Genomic DNA, 15,892 nt, shown 5'->3' with positions numbered 1-15,892 from the left:
TCTGTAATGTCCAAGTGCTCTGTGAAGCAGGAAGCTGGTCAGTAGTGAAGTAGGCAGATGTTCTGAAGTTTGGACAGAGGAGAGGTATGCAAATATTGCAAAAGAAAAGCTCTAGGCAGATTCTTTTCCCACCTTCACATTGGATAATTGCTGAGCCCACCCAGAAGCAAGAGGGTCTGGCCTATCCACCATACTGTTGTCTTTCCCACCATTATCCTTTATGACTCTGAATGTCCTCTAGGCACAGTGACAGCTGCTGTTCCGACTCTGTCAGCTGCCCCGTCAACCATTCTGAAAGCCCATTGTTGGGAGCTTCTTTAACCACACGTACTTCAAGATCAGAGCTTTACATTTTATTAACAAAACTTCAACATGAGCAGGTGGAAGCTGGTCATTAAGGCTGTTTCTGCTTCATCAGTCTGGCATCAGGGTGCACTTCCCTTGGCTATGTGTTTTTGGTCTACGTTTGATGGCAACCGCATCCTCTGTCTACTCTGTCCTTCTCCCTTGCTGTCTTTCTCTGTCCTTCTTCCTCGTTGTCTTTCCTGAGACCCCTCACTTGATCTCCACCTCCTACCCTCTCTACCCAGTCATAGGCCCCAGCCACTTATCAACCAATTGGAAATTAATGGGGAGCATTCTTCAAAGTACATTGGTTAATCCAGAGACCCAATAGCAAGTGTGGTGTGAGATACAGTATTCAGCTTCTGAGTACACAACACACAAGGCAAACTCAAACAATTATGAAGACTTGAATCTGGCCTACCTTGCAGATATTTTGTTTGTTTATTATTTTGGAATAACCTGTTGGAAATCCTGGACTTTATGATTATGTATGACAACTGTCAGCCACAGACACGTACTACCAGTTGTGATATACAATATATGTGTAAAACCAATTCTTCTAGTTTCTCTCATTTGATCGATACTGATTTCTTCTCTACTTACTTGGCTTATTAATAGTTCCTTTCATTATTATTCCTTATTACAGGATAGAAACAATTCTATAGTGCTAATGAGAAGACATGTAATAAAAAGCAATATACTGGTCAGCTTTCCCACTGTTCCTCTTAAAATGGGCAATATATTCACTGTTTTCTCTTTGTTAGCTCTTCCTCTCCTGCTTCTGCCCTCCACACATGTATTTTTCAACTCATGTTTATCTCCGTGAGGAGTTTGTTTAGAATGTATTTTTGCATAAAAGCATGCCACTGCTGTAAATTTTGCCTATTTATATTTAATTCAGAAATATTCTATTTTAGCTATTTGACTAGATTCTGTACTTAAGAATGAGTAATGCTGCTCTATGGAGCTTGGTGTTTCCTACTTGGAACAGGGATTGATGGGAGACCATGAGTTATCTACTTGCTCTCTGAAGGTAGTTATCCAGGTTGTTCCCAACTTCCTTATAATAATGAGACACTCTTGGACTTGCACAATAAAGGAGCGATTGCTGAAGCAACAGGATATGAGGGTAAAGTTAGCTTAAAATTCTTCCAAATGTGCAATTCTATCAGGGTTCTCAAATTATGGAGAACTTGTCAGCTTTTGCTATTATTTGGCAACAGGATAATTTAACATTTTAGCATACCATTCTCTGATTGTTGAAATACACATTTATAGCCTTTGAGATTCCTCTGTTTTTAAAAGGCTTGGTCCCTTTCTTGCCCATTTGTTCCTTGAGGCTCTGCTCTATTCTTGCACATCTGCTGCAATTCCTAGTCTACGCTAGGTATGTTTTGTTTTTTTTGTGTCTCACACACACAAAAAATTCTCTCAATCTAACAACTGTTACAGTGTCCTTTGCTAAATAGAAATTTTGAAATTAAGTCAAACCAAAACTCTTCAAGATTTCTTTTTCTAGATAGGAAAGCAAATAAATGGGATGTGGTGACCAGCAGGAGAAATGGAGTAGAGAGGGGTTGAGGTTTCCTTTGACTTTCCTCCCATGTTGTTGGGAGGACTGAGCTGGGTTTAGTGAATGAGGTAGGGGAGGAAGGGCAGGACTTTTGCAACAATGCCCTTGAGCCAGTGGAAGCAGAAACAGGAAGGCACAAAATGAGGGGCTGACATCAGCCAGGAAGAAGCTGGTGCTTCTGTGGGGTGTAAGAAGTCGTTTGGATTTATTTTGAAAACTCCTTTCTACCTACTTGTATACGGCTGTTCATTTTGCGCTGTCTTCCAGTAACTTTATGGATCTTCAGAAGCTCCTTTGCGTGTGTGGTTGAGTAAGTGCCTGGTTTTATTTTTAGTCTAACCACGAATCTCTTCTCTCCATCCCATCTCTCAAGGATTTCTCCCTTTCTTCACAATGTCTGTGTCAGGCAAGATCCTCCAGAGGGGCTAAACTGGCAGAATGCATCTGTATTACAAAAGAAGAAATCGCAACTAGGTTGATTTACATGATAGAGGCTGGACAGTGGTTGTCTGCCTGCCCAGGAAGCCCCGGACCCTATCATTGGTCAATCTGTGAGGCCGGGTGCTTCTGTTTGCCTAATATGACACTGGAGGTGGAGGGAAACTGCAGTAACAAAGGACAGGTGCCCTCACCTGGAAGAAGGAAAGGACCTGCACTCCCCCACCTCAGCCTAAGGTGCTTGTCACCTAGGGGTGTATCTTTTCTTTTATGGAATTATAGAATTTCTCTCAAGTGACTTCAGGATTAATCACTATAGTATCTGCTGCCACTTTTATTTATTTATTTTAAAAAGATAAGATTAAGGTCTTAGTGCACGCTCATTTTTCTTAAGTTATAAGCTAAAGTCAACCAGAGTATTTGTCTGTTCTTCCACACAAACAGCAGTGGTCATTCCTTGAAGGCTCATCTTTGCCAATTAAATGTGTTCAGTAGGGTTGATATGTATTAGGAATTCCTGCCCTAATAAATATGACCCAAGGTGTTAATCTAATATGTCAATATCCATGGAGAATACTAAAAGAAATAATTACTTGTTCAAAGTATGCCCAAATGTGCATATTTGTCAACCATCCATTTGCTCATTCATTTCACAAACACTTAAGTGTTAATTGTCTGGGAATTGTGCCAGTATGGGAGACATGAGGATGAACTAAAAAACATAGTTATTAAATGTAATCTTTGGTGAAAAGGAACTAGTAATTAAAAACTCACCCTAACAAACTTACCATAGTAATTGTGATGAGTGCTTTGACCTGGTTTAATGAAGAGGATTTTACCTTGTCAAGGGATAAATGAAAGTTGACATTTGTAGAAAGGAGCACAGGATTTCTTCAAGCAGAAGAAAGAACACACCATAGCGCTTACAGCAAAAAGCCTCTGAAGGCAAGGGTCTGAAAAACACAGACGCTTGCATGTGCATGTGTGCATGTGTGCACACGCATGCACCAATACTGGAGTGCAGCAATGGTTGTAAGTCACATAAGGGACAAGGGACAGTCTATAAACAATCAGAAGAGAATACACAGGCACAGCCAACAAGAAAGAACACCAGAACGAACAATCTTTACTTGTTTGACCTGGGATTGGAACTCAAACACACCCTCTGTCACTGGCTCCCTTGTATATATGCCATCTCATTGACATTCATTTGGAGAAGCAAGCTTAATAGAAGTATACACGCAACAGTAGAAGATAAATAGTTTATTTAACAGAAATGCAAAACTGTATTCCTTGCATTACAAAATAATTCATTTAAAAGAAAAACTAGTGCAATTTTTCTAAAAGTACACAAGCTTTATATAAGCAGCCTCATTTTATTTTTATTTTATTTAATCTTTTTTACAGTCCAGATTTTATTGCCCTCTGACTGTTCCACATCCCATACCTCCTCCCACCCCCAAGCCCCCACCAGTCTCCATAAGGATGTCCCTACCCCACCCTCACCCCCTACCCCACCAGACCTCCCCACTTCCTGAGGCCTCAAGTGTCTCCAGGGTTAGGTGCCTCTTCTCTGAGTCCAGACCCAGCAGTCCTCTGCTGTATATGTGTTGGGGATCTCACATCAGGTGGTTGGTGATCCAGTGTCTGAGAGATTGTGGGGATCCAGGTCAGTTGAGACTGGTGGTCCTCCTAAAGGGTCGCCCTCCTCCTCAGCTTCTTCCAGCTTTTCCCTAATTCAACCACAGGGATCAGAGCTCCTGTCCATTGGTTGGGTGTAAATATCTGCATCTAATTCTTTCAGCTGCTTGTTGGGTCTTTCAAAGGGCAGTCATGATAGATAGGTCTCTTTTTGTGAGCACACCATAGCCTCAGTAATAATGTCAGGCCCTAGGGCATTCCCTTGAGCTGGACGCCAATTTGGACCTGTCCCTGGACCTCCTTTTTCTCAGGTTCTTCTCCATTTTTTTTCCCTACAGTTATTTCAGACAGGAAGAGTTACCGATCAGAGTTTTTGGCAACTCCATTTTTCACTTGATGTCCTGTCTTTCAACTGCAGGAGGGCTCTACAAGTTCCCTCTACCCACTGTAGGGCATTTCATCTAAGGTTCCTCCCTTTGAGTCCTGAGAATCTTTCACCTCCCAGGTCTCTGGTACATTCTAAAAGATGCCCACACCTCCTACCTTCCATTCTTTCTGCTGGCCCTCAGGACTTCAGTCCTTTTCCCTCACCCAATACCTGAACATGATTGTTTTAGTTTTACAGTTGCCAAAAGATATTTTCCCGTGCTGCAGAGACAGGGCTAAAGGATTTGAAGGGGTGAGGAGTTAGCGTTATGACTGGTCCTAGACCAAGTAAAGAGTGTCCTTCAGGCGCACACTCACAAGAACGAGACGGAGCCTGCAATGTAAGTGGCCAGAGATGGGGCAGGATGGTGTGGACGGTGTGGACTGTGTGGACGGTGCCCATCATCCTGACACAGAAGGAGGTGAGGAGCATTTACAGTATTTAGTCCGAGCACTTCACGCACTATACCATGTGATCCCCGTGACAACTCTGTGCTGTGGTTATCATCAGGTTTGCTGTTGACTTCTGCCTCTGCGGGACCTAAGCAGCGCACTTCAGTCTTGTTCTGTCTTCCTTCTTAGATTTGTGTCACACTTGCTCCGCTGTCATTCTGTATCAGGGACACACCTTAAGAGGTTGAGTCCTGCGGAAAGCCACATTCATCCGCCTGGTTCTCTTTCCTGGGCTCTGGCGATGGCAGGGGATAGAGGTGGGGATCTACAGGTGACTGCATAGCTGTGTAACTGAGGTTTTTGTTTACTTCAGTGTATTTAGCTTCTGAAACTAGGAGACTATGAAGCTATTGGATAGATTTGGTCCCCAGAGTTCAAGGTCTACAATATTCTTGGGTTTAAGGAGCTTTTGGTTCTGACTGTAATATCTATGTAACCGGCTTCTGTCTCAGCCGTTTCTTAGTAAATCTCTCAGGATCAGTTCAGCAGTTCAGATGAAGATGAAGGGGGTCCCGAGGGCAGCAGCCAGTGTCCTTACCAACCGTGAGCACAGAGGCCCGAGGAGTTCTCACAACAGGGCAGGACGAACAGAAAGCTGATCTTTACTTTTGACGCTCTTAGAGTACTGCAGAGCTGGCTTCTGTCTCAGAGTTCTGTCCGCAGCCGAACGGCAGTTCCTAAAGGAGCCACATCCATCCACACCTCTCAGTCTTTCACGGTAGGATGTTTCAAAACTGGTTCGAGGAGACGTTTGCAATGGCCAGCTAGTCTAATCCTTTACGGCAGAGCATTTACTTAGAGTCTGTAATTTTTATCTAATTCCTTGAGCAAACTTTCACAAAGAAACAAATAAAAGTTGCCATTGGAAAGCTCCATTTACCTGAGATTAATTGGCACATGGCTTCCTTTTCCTTAGTGAGGAGGAGCGTGAGGCATTCCAAAGGTATTGGAGGCTGAGGGTAGCAAAGCGTGTGTCAGTGTCCTGTTGGCAAGAGGAGTGGTGCTGAAACCCGCTGGCTTCTGTGTTTTCTAGAAAGCTCGGAGCTGGACAGTGCGATGTCATCACCAGTGAGTTGCTAGGAATTTATGAAATCAGCACTGGGCAAGCACAAATGAGCATTAAGAAATAAGAAAACAACACATGACAGTCAGACTCATGACCCAGACTTATTTCACTAGCAAGGGCTACTCATTTTATGGTTCTGGAGACAATAGAACACCTACATTGATAGAAACCACCAGGTCAGGCATTAACTATTAATTTTGAATTAAGCGTGTGGTTGCTGTTACCACCGTTCTGGGGCGTTCACAGAGGGGAAGCAGTGTCAATAATTGAAATGGTACTGAGCGCTGTGGTCAGCGCTTCACGTTTGCTCTCTGCGACTGTCTTTAAACCAGGCAATAAGGAAGGGACACGTTTGCCTTTCTGGTGAAGCCTTTATAGTGTCTTAGAAAAGAGGTGCAGATGAGTCAGCACGGCGAGGCCTTCTGCAGAATTCCGAGCTCTCAGGTTTAATCTTTCTGCTTAAGTTCTGTTATAACTCATGGGCTCAAGTGCTGTCAAGTCCAGAGTGTGAATACTCCTGCTCTTTTTCACTTTTCATCACGAATTCTAATCCTGATGTCAGAACAGAGAAAAATAATTGGTACCAGAATGTCCAGAACTCCATGTGGGACGTGCTCAGAGAAAAAAAAAATCACAAAAGACAACATAGAGGAAATCAGAGGGCCCACATTTAGCCAATGGTGAGGCCTCAGTTGATGGGTTTCTATAGTAACTTGTTTTATTATTCCTTCCTTTCTTCCTTCTTTCCTTCCTCCCTCCCTAGTCTCCTTACTTCCCTCCCCCTCCTCCCTCCCTCCCACCCTCCCTTCCTCCTTCCCTTCCTCCTTCCCTTCCTTTCCACCTTCCCTCTTTCCTTTTCCTCGATAAATTATAGAACCAGTGTCACTGTCAATCTATTTTCGGAACCTTGAGACCTTTTAGGGCGGAACTCCTGTTAGAACCTTATTTATATGTCTGTGGGACTTTGATTTACACAGTAGAATGTCCCTTGAGTCCACATCTTATCAGGCTAGCTTCAGGCAGATGTAACTCAGCCAGTTGATCCAGGGCAGTTGTGGGTTTGGGAGTTACACCCCCTCCCCGCCTCCCCAGGTAACTCCACAGGCAGTGGGCAGTGCTCTGGGCGGGGCCAGGGCCAGAGCTCGCGGTGAGTCTTAGTACAGTCAGGCCTTCTGCTGGGCAGGGCCAGCTGTTAATCCTGCTAGACCGCCATCGGGGCGGGGTGGGGGCTGGGGGGTGACAAGGGACATATAGGTGTCGTCTGCACAGGTGAAAGGGTGGCGGCCACAGGGAGTTCCCACCGGTTGAGTTCTTAAAGTCATGAAGACTCAAGAAAAATAACAAGGAGTGGCCGATTGGAGTCTTTTGGACTTGCCCGGAGCTCCACCCTCGGCCAGAGGAAAAGCCCCTGGGGACCGAGGCGGGAGCATCAGACAAGCGCGAGAAAAGTGCCTGTGCGCGCTCCACCTCTGCGCAGCGGGTGCGGGGCGGTGACCTGTCCCTTGAGTTAGCCATGGCGGCAGCGGGATCCTCGCGCTCCGGGAGCCCTGCCCTCGGCCTGGGACACCTGTTGACCCTCGCGGTGAGCACCGGGACCAACTCACGGACGGGGAGAGGGACATGTAGCCGGGGCGACTGGCCCGGGTCGGATCACTAGGTCTCAGGTCACCTTAAACTGCAGCAGTTGTTGGCGGTGAGGAAGGACGGCAGGAAGCCGAGCGACCCGGACACCAAGGCCCCTCAGGGGAGGGAGTGTAGCTGCGAGCGAGCTGTAATAGGCGCGCGCGTGGATGGAGACGGGGGCGGATCGCGGACGCCCAGCCAAAACCCTGGCCTCGGGGTTCTCTGGGCAGAGCGGGGTGCGCCAGGGCTGAGCCCCGGCCTGGAGTACCGTCACAGGAGCCCTGGGTTCAGGCGGTCCTGAGTGAAGTCAGCTGCCTGGCAGAGGACATTAAAGGCCGGCGTGGTGCCCTTGGGGTCAAAAAAAAAAAAAAAGACTTGTTGCTTTTGAGGGTTCCGTGGTGCTGGGATGGGAGGATTCTAGAAGTGAGAGTTGGAATGAAGGAGAGAGAGACTCTGCACTTTTCTTACAAAGTTAGGAGATGGGTCCACACGAGGTGACCACTGATTCCCTAAATCTCTGAGAAGTGAACATCCTGGTCCCGAGATCTTGTCCTAGAAGGAGTTTTGATTTTTCTTCTCAACTCCTGCTCAGATTCTTGCTGTAAGAAGTACAACAGGCAGGACCTTCAGCCCTTTCAGAAGTGTGAATCAAAATTTATGGCTTTATTGGGGACAGGTCTTGATCTCCCTAGGGAACCAGAAGACTCAAGAATTCACCTCTGGGACTGACTAGGCCGTTGGGGAGTTTGGGAAAAGAATGCTCCAGATTATAGTTTTATCGGGGGTCTCTTGTACAAGGCAAAAGTTCACTATGCCAGGGCAAATAGCTACCAATTTGATACTGTCCTTTCCCCCCATAGCCTGCAGCAATCACTCAAGCTGGCTTTGAAGGAAGCCTGGAGGAACCCAGGGAACCAAAGTGTGGAAGTGAGAGTTCTTCCATTTCTCCTCAAGTTTCCTTTCACAAGGGATTCCTGCATTTTTAATTACTGAAGAATGTGATTGGTTACTGGACATCCCAAGGAATGAATTCAATCAGAATTCCCAGAGACTATTCATAAGCACAGGTTGGGACAGGAACCTTGCAGTCAGGGTTTTATGGCTAAAGAAACCCAGCCTGGGGCAAATAATCATCACAAAATATTCTGCCGATGACAGAGTGTGAACTTTGGTTGATACCTAGTGAGGGACGTTGCCACTTCCTTTTGTAACACAGGGCCTTATTCTTTGAAAGAAAAGGCATGCTTAGTCTTCCTGATATAGCGCTGCCCTGTTGCAAGCCCACACTCCGAGATCCTTTAAAAGAAGCGTAAGCCATGGGTGAATAAGTAGAGCCCCTCATCATTTCTTGAGTCTGGGAATGTGGGTTTTGCTTTCAAGCAGGAAAGTGTAGTGTGAGTCCCTTCAGTTGGTTTTACCCTCCAGGAACCATGTAAACGAAGCTTCTCCAGCCTGAGATGGGTGTGAGAAAAGCATAGAGTAAGTAAATACAAGGTCTACTGAAGAAGTTTTTCAGGGGCGAGGCTCCCTATGTGTCTCTTCTTTCGCATACACTCAGGTAATCCTTTGACACTCCACCAGGCAGTTTTTCTCCACTTCCTAGTACTGCCTCACCCCACAGTGTCTTAAGCCCCTGAGCTTTCTTCCTGAAAGCCAAAAGGTGCTTTGTTCTCTACGGCGTCTGAGAGCTCCCTTGACAAGTTCAAGAGATGTGTTCTGTTCTACACATAATTCAACCCCATGATTCATTCATCCTTTATTCTGGAAATGAACACCTTACTTAGAAAAACTTTCTGGCTCTCGGAATCTGACTCCTTCATCCCCTACCTCGCTTTCTTCTGTGTATGACTTAAAGGTGTAACATGAGATCTTTCCCCTTTGACCGGGTTTTAAGTGTACAATAACAGAAAACTAACCACAAGCAGATACCTTACCACAGCTCTCTGGATGAACGTGTCTCACACAACAGAGACAATTCTTGTTGGGCAGCAGACCGTCCTCTTCCTATGGCCCACGCCCTGCCTTCTGTTATCGTTTCTGTCTGCCTTGCCACTGTTTTTCTCACTTGTGAATACTAACTTTCTGTGGAGCCTTGTTCTAAGTCTTGTTTCTTCTACACCCCAGGTGATTTTTTTTTCTACTTTATGCTTTAAAATATCACACTATCTTAAATTAACGTCGCTCTTTCAGACAGCACCTTTAAACAAGCCTGTATATCTCTACATGGTATGCTATATCATACCATTTATTATGTTTCCAAATATTGTTTTCCTTTTGGCGTCAGAGATTTCAATATATAGAACTTCTATATATCTTGATCCTCACGGAAAATGCTAGAAGCTTTTTTTTTTCCTTGTTACTCCCTTTAATCCGTTGTTGTTTCAATAAGTTCATCTTCATAGATTTTTTCATGGGACTGTTTACTAGTACCTATCTCTTGTTACAGGCTTTTGCTCTCACTATAATGTCATATTGGATAACCTTGGCTGTATGCCATGCACGTGTATATGAGCAGGCACATTTAGGAAGGGAGAACCCGGATTGGAGATGATGAACACAAAGCCGATGACTATGGTCTTGGAGATGCTGTTCTCCCCAACCGGTTGTGTACGGCAGGAAACTGTTGTACGTTTCATTTCATGCTACACCTGTGATTCTCAACCTGTGGGTCACGACCCTGTTGGGGCTGAATGACGCTTTTCACAAGTATTGCCTAAGATCATCAGAAAACACAGATGTTTATAGTATGGCTATAGTATATTATGGTAAGGCAGCAGCAAATTACAGTTATGAAGTAGGGACTAAAATGATTTTGTGGTTTGGGGTCACCCTGATGTGACTAACTGGATTGAAGAGTCGCAGCATTAGGAAGGTTGAGAACTACTGTTTTCTTCCTTTAAGGGTTGCAGCAGTATACGAATTACTGAGATTGACTTTGAGGCTATTCGGACGAGCCACAAGTGTAGGAAGAGATAAAATTGAACCCATACTTTTCACAGAACACCACAGGAAACTCCAAGTAGATGAACTATTAAAGTGCACGTTGACGCCATGTGGGTGATAAATTCCTCTAGATCTTTCAGCTAAGAAAGCCTAACTGTGGCCTGGATTTCAACTTTTAGTATGAACAAAGACAATACAAATTCTAGAAATAAAAAATATCTTTATAGGAATAAACAGTGAATTAAAAGCAGTATTTCACATTTCACGGAGTTTAAGAATGTGCTGTGTAGGCCAGGGTGTGACGAATAGAAAACTCTTCCAGGCTGTTAGTGACAGACGTTCTGCATGTCCTCTGCGGGCTGTAAAGAAACGAGGTGCAGGCAGGCATGGCGTTTGCCTCTGACATGATGTCACTAATACTTTCTACCCACATCCTGTGCACAGCCTGGCTTCCAGGTAGTTCGACTTCATGTGCTCTTTTGGTGTCTACCTGTGCTTTTGTGGCCCTTCTTTTTCATAATTTTTCTATAACCCTTGAATCAGCTCATTTAACTCCAGGAAATACTTGGTTGAGATTTTTATAGGGATCATGGAGTTGTGATTTAATCTAGGATTAATGTATGGGTGTGCCCATTTTTCCTACTGCACACTGGATCTGCCTTTCTCTCTGTGTACATCCACTTATTTTGTGTTTGGGTTCTTCTGAGGTAGGCAAGTCTTCCCTGAGGAAGTCAGGGGAGGACAGCAATTCGTTTGGTCAGGAAGCAGATGGCCTGGTGCTGGCATGTGGCCTTCTAGGGTTCTACTAGGTTTACTCCCTGGCATTCCCACATGTGTCATTGCTTTAGAAAATGACTTCTTTTGTAGTATGGTACCGGTTTTATTTGTGGACACAAGAGTAGCGATAACTGTGTTTAGCAGTCGCTTCTTTCATGGAAATTTATTGTCTGGTTTGCTCGAGTTGTGTAAGTAAAGATAAAGTAAATGCAAATAGAGAAAGTTTTCCCTTTCTTACAAGCCCTCACTCCTGTCCGAGATTTCTTCAGTGTGACGAGCAGCTATGATGACCTTGGTGACGTTGGCAAACCTATTATACTTCCGGGCTTAGTGATGAGATCATCTACTTTTCTTGTGGCTGTGAACAAATACCCGGGAGGAAGCAGTTAAAAGGGCGAGGGTTTATTTTGGCTACGGTTTGAGGCTAAAGTCACTCTTGGTGGGACCTCAGAGACAGTGAGGCGTCTGGTCCCATTGTATCCACAGGCAGGAGGCAGAGAGCATGGATGCTGGCACCCCGTTGTTTTCTTCTCACTCAGTCCTCTGTCCCTTCCCATGGGATGATGCCACCGACATCCAGGGCGGCCCTTCTCACTTCATTTACACCATGACCATGGGGTTGTTTCTGATGCTTTCCCTGTGGCATTGTCCTTATAATACCCAAGAGGCTTCTGACCCAAACCATGGGTTCTAATGTGGTTCCTATACCCATGCCAAGGCCAGATTGGCTGTGGCTCTCCCTCATATTGAAGGCGGAATGGAGGCAACTTCCTGTACACCACAGGTGTGTACCATGTTTTCATTTTACTCCATTTCTAGTGAGGCCCAGAAACCAGAGCCAATCTTGGCAGGCCAGAAGGTGTTTCTGGATTCTTCTTTTCTACTTTCTATGTTTCTGTTTATCTGTAGATCCTACCCTTCAGTTCTCTGCTCCTTTCTTAGCTCTTCCGTGCTGTGGGATGTTTCAAAATTATGTTATTCAGCATAGCTGGTTAGTTTTCTCACAGTGTTCTCCAAGTTTTTCTTGCATATCTTCATTGAAATGAAAGTTTTTTCTCAATCTATTTCTCCACAGTGTTCAGACTTACCACTTTCCAATATAAACCTGCTGAGGTAATTTATTTACTTGAGACAAATCTTCACTTTCTGTATTGGTCAGTTTTCTTCATTGTTCTGAGACAGTCCCAAGAAAAAGACGTTGAAGGAGAGAAGCTATATCCTGGCTGGCTCACAATTTTAAGAGTTTTAGTTCGTGGTTAACCGATGCCGTTGCTTTTAGGCTCATGCAAGATGAGCAGAAACATCATGGGTGAAGGTCACGGTGGAGGAAAGCTGTTTATCTCATGGCAGACTTTAAGCAAATGGGGGTAACAGAAAGGAGGCAGGACAGGGCCCGTCATTCACAGACTCGTCTCTCAGGACCTCTTTGTGAGATTCAGAAGCCAACACAAACTTTCCACCACCTCCTAATAATGCCTTCAAATGAGGCATTCGTTAATAGCCATTCACTAGGTTAAGTTCACATAGCACAGTTACCTCCCAGTGGTTAGATGTAGCACCCAGAAAGCACACCTTTGGGGTCCCAACTTATTTGTTATCCATAGCGGCTCCGTATAATGTATGAGAGAAAGGATCCACATGGGTCGTTGGCACTACACAGGAGTCGCTCCATACTTAGGGTACAGAATCACTTTAATTTTTCTTCTCCTTAGATTGTGAGCAGTGGCGTCCATCTTCCTAATGTCTTGGGGAGACTCTTTAGTACAGTTTCTTATGTTGTGGTGAGCCCCAACCATTGGCTATCCCTGTGAAAAGGTTGGTTCATCCCCAAATGGGTCATGATCCACAGGTTGAGAAGCCCTGCACTGTGGTTCTCTGTCCTCTGACGTTCTGTATATTTGTAGTTTCAACCCTGCCTTCTCCTATCATGACTGACTCATGGCCACTCCTCAGTTGACCTCATCTGGTTCCTAGGTGAGGCTGGCTCTCCCTGCTAACCTCAACTTCCCTTCTGTGGCATTTCTAAACCCTACTGAGTTTATAACTATGTCTTATCCTGGGGTTGAATTTTCAGTCTGATCATGTAAGTTACTAGATAAAGAGTAGACATTTAATTAAACTCATTTAATATATGAATAAATGGGTGTTTCCAAAAGCAATTGTCTTAACTGCGCCTTTCAGCTCTACCACTAACACTTCCGCTTAAGTACGGTGTCCCTACCTTAGGACAGTGCTGTGCCATTGCAGTTGTCATCCTGACTTTCATTTGTATGTGCCTGTACTCTCGTTGCTATGCAACCAGCTGACTGACTGCTGGTAAACACCAGATAAAGCCATTCTGCAGTTTAATGCCTCTCATTGCCACTTTCCTTTGCACTCTGAACAAGACAATGTTCCAGATGGTTCTGTATGTGGAGCTGGCTTCCTCCTTCAGTTCACAGAGGCTCAAGCCTTCTCTACCATCGTTCTCTGCTCCTTTTCTCCAATAACTGTTATCTGTCTTGGCTGATCCTTGGTGGGATGTGACATTTGTGCACTTGTCTGTCTTCATCGGTGCCATGCAACATGATCCAGTCAGCGCAAGGTCCTTGCTTCACTTGCTCCTGGAGCAGATGACTGAGCTTAGCACCTCCTTATCCCTGAGTGTTGGTTGAATGAATAACTGATGAGTGAGTGGATGAGTAGATGTACGTTGTCAGTCACCCTTAGCCACAGTCCTCAAAACATCTCACTGTGCTCCTGCACTCTTGGCTATGAAGCCTGGGAAAGTTCCCCTCCTTTTATTTTAATTTCAATTTAGAAGTCTTTGGGTGGGTGTGGGGCGATCTACCTCATTTCTGCAAATAAAATATAATCTCTGCTTTTTTGGATCCCTTTTCTATAGTTCAAATTGGATAATTACAGGTGCTTTAAGATACACTGGAAATGAAATTTTCATCCAAATCTATCAGACTTTAGTTTATGGTAAAGGACTCGTATTTACCAGCATAGCTGCTGGTTGGATTCCTTATTTTTGGCCAAGGACTTTGGTAATGTGAGGAAAATGGAGTGTGTGTCTTTCAGGAACCTTCACAGAAAAAGCTCACAACAGAATTAAATTTGAGTCTTCAAATGCACAACCAATTGGAATTGGTTCATTGTAGGTCACTGAATCGTTCAAAACGTTTGAAGTAACGTGTTTTCTAAAACAGCCTTAACTGTCAGCGAGGAGAAGGTGTGTCCTCAGAATGAGGTCCCCGTCGTGTAGATGCAGATCTAGATTCTGCCCACCCTTCCATGGCAGCACAGTGTCGCTCGGCAAAGCCACTGCGGTTTGGTTTAGCAGGCTTTGACTCTGTAGCTCCTGGGATGTCGAACATTTATGGAAACAGTTTGATGGCTTGGTGAACGGATTCATTTCTCTTTCCTGTGTGTGTTTGGTACTGTCTCTCACATGTTGCTGCTGTATCTCACTTGGCCCTCCCAGTCAGTGAAGTTACTAGTAGATTCGCTTTACGGAATAACGTAAAAACAGTCCTAAGAAAGAATGTGGGCCCTTGGGGTCCTTGAGTATGAAGTTGGAAAGAAGGGAGCCATGGGAGCTTAGCCTTTTACTCATCTCCTTCCTAGATTTCAGATTTCTTAGTCTAGTACACATTTATTATTTCATTCTGTTAATTTAAATTAATTTTAATTAAATTAACTATATATATATATTTTAAGTAATTAATGTTTCTTTTATGCAATTAAATGGCTATTACTATATAATTTTAACTCAGGTAAATTCTATATTGATTAGAAAGACCTTGTGAGTGTATGACACTTGTTTGTTTGTTTGTTTTAGATCCTTGCACTTGCCTGTGATGCTTGTAAAGAAGTCGTCCTCCAGGTCCCCTCTGAACTACCTGCTGGGAAATTTGTTGGCAGAGGTAAAGAGTGGCTACAGTATGTGCTAGACGCTGATGTGGTGTGCTCTCTTAAAAGTCCCTGTGACGTGTGGAACCATGAAGGTCCTATGAATAATAGCTAAATGTGAACAGTGTAGTCGTTTTAGAACATGTCATACCGTGCCGATGAAATAATTCTTATTTATTGAAAAATATGATTACCCAAAGAGGATTAAAAGATGAAGTTCAAATAATAACTTTTGATAATAATAATTTTTGATGTTTGTGTTCCAAGTATGACATTGTGTTTGCTGAGTATACTTCTAAGTATTTGAGAAATAATATTGAAAGTATTTCCCTAGTTTAGCAGTGTTCTTGGATTTTCATCATTAAACATCTTGATATCTTACTGAACTTTACTTCTAGTTCTTCTTCTTCTTCCCCCTCCCCCCAGTGTTCTGGGCATCAAACCCAGGGCACTACATTTGTTGAGCAAACAATTTACCCTGAGATATGTCTTTACCTTGGATGCTTCTTTTTATAAGTCAGTTCTTTACTTTAACTACTAAAGTGTGTGTGTGTGTGTACGTGTGTGTGTGTACATGTGTGTGTGTGTGTACGTGCGTGTGTACACGTGTGCTTCCCCCACTCACACACATACACATGCAGGGTAAGAGCTTTATCTCCTGACATCTCACTGGCCCAGTCAATTCTTTATGTGATTTAGTTGTAAAAGGAAAA

The 15,892-nt window shown here is 44.2% G+C and overlaps 1 protein-coding gene across 2 annotated transcripts in view; it reads left to right on the top strand.

Annotated features, from left to right (window-relative positions):
• Positions 1-7,106: 7,106 nt before the first annotated feature.
• Positions 7,107-15,892, top strand: part of Dsc2 (desmocollin 2) — a 32,126-nt gene continuing 23,340 nt past the window's right edge. Inside the window, exons 1-2 of one of the 2 annotated variants that reach the window (XM_008771935.4) lie at positions 7,107-7,524; positions 15,109-15,193. In XM_008771935.4, the coding sequence (XP_008770157.2) occupies positions 7,456-7,524; positions 15,109-15,193 (154 nt within the window). In that variant the 5' untranslated portion in view covers positions 7,107-7,455. The remainder of the gene's footprint in view (positions 7,525-15,108; positions 15,194-15,892) is intronic. The other variant, NM_001033688.2, reaches the window with a different exon arrangement.

Source organism: Rattus norvegicus, chromosome 18, assembly GCF_036323735.1.
Source record: "Rattus norvegicus strain BN/NHsdMcwi chromosome 18, GRCr8, whole genome shotgun sequence".
NCBI lineage: Eukaryota > Metazoa > Chordata > Mammalia > Rodentia > Muridae > Rattus > Rattus norvegicus.
The sequence above is the reverse complement of the archived record's forward strand: the minus strand, read 5'-3'. Positions and strand labels throughout refer to the sequence as shown.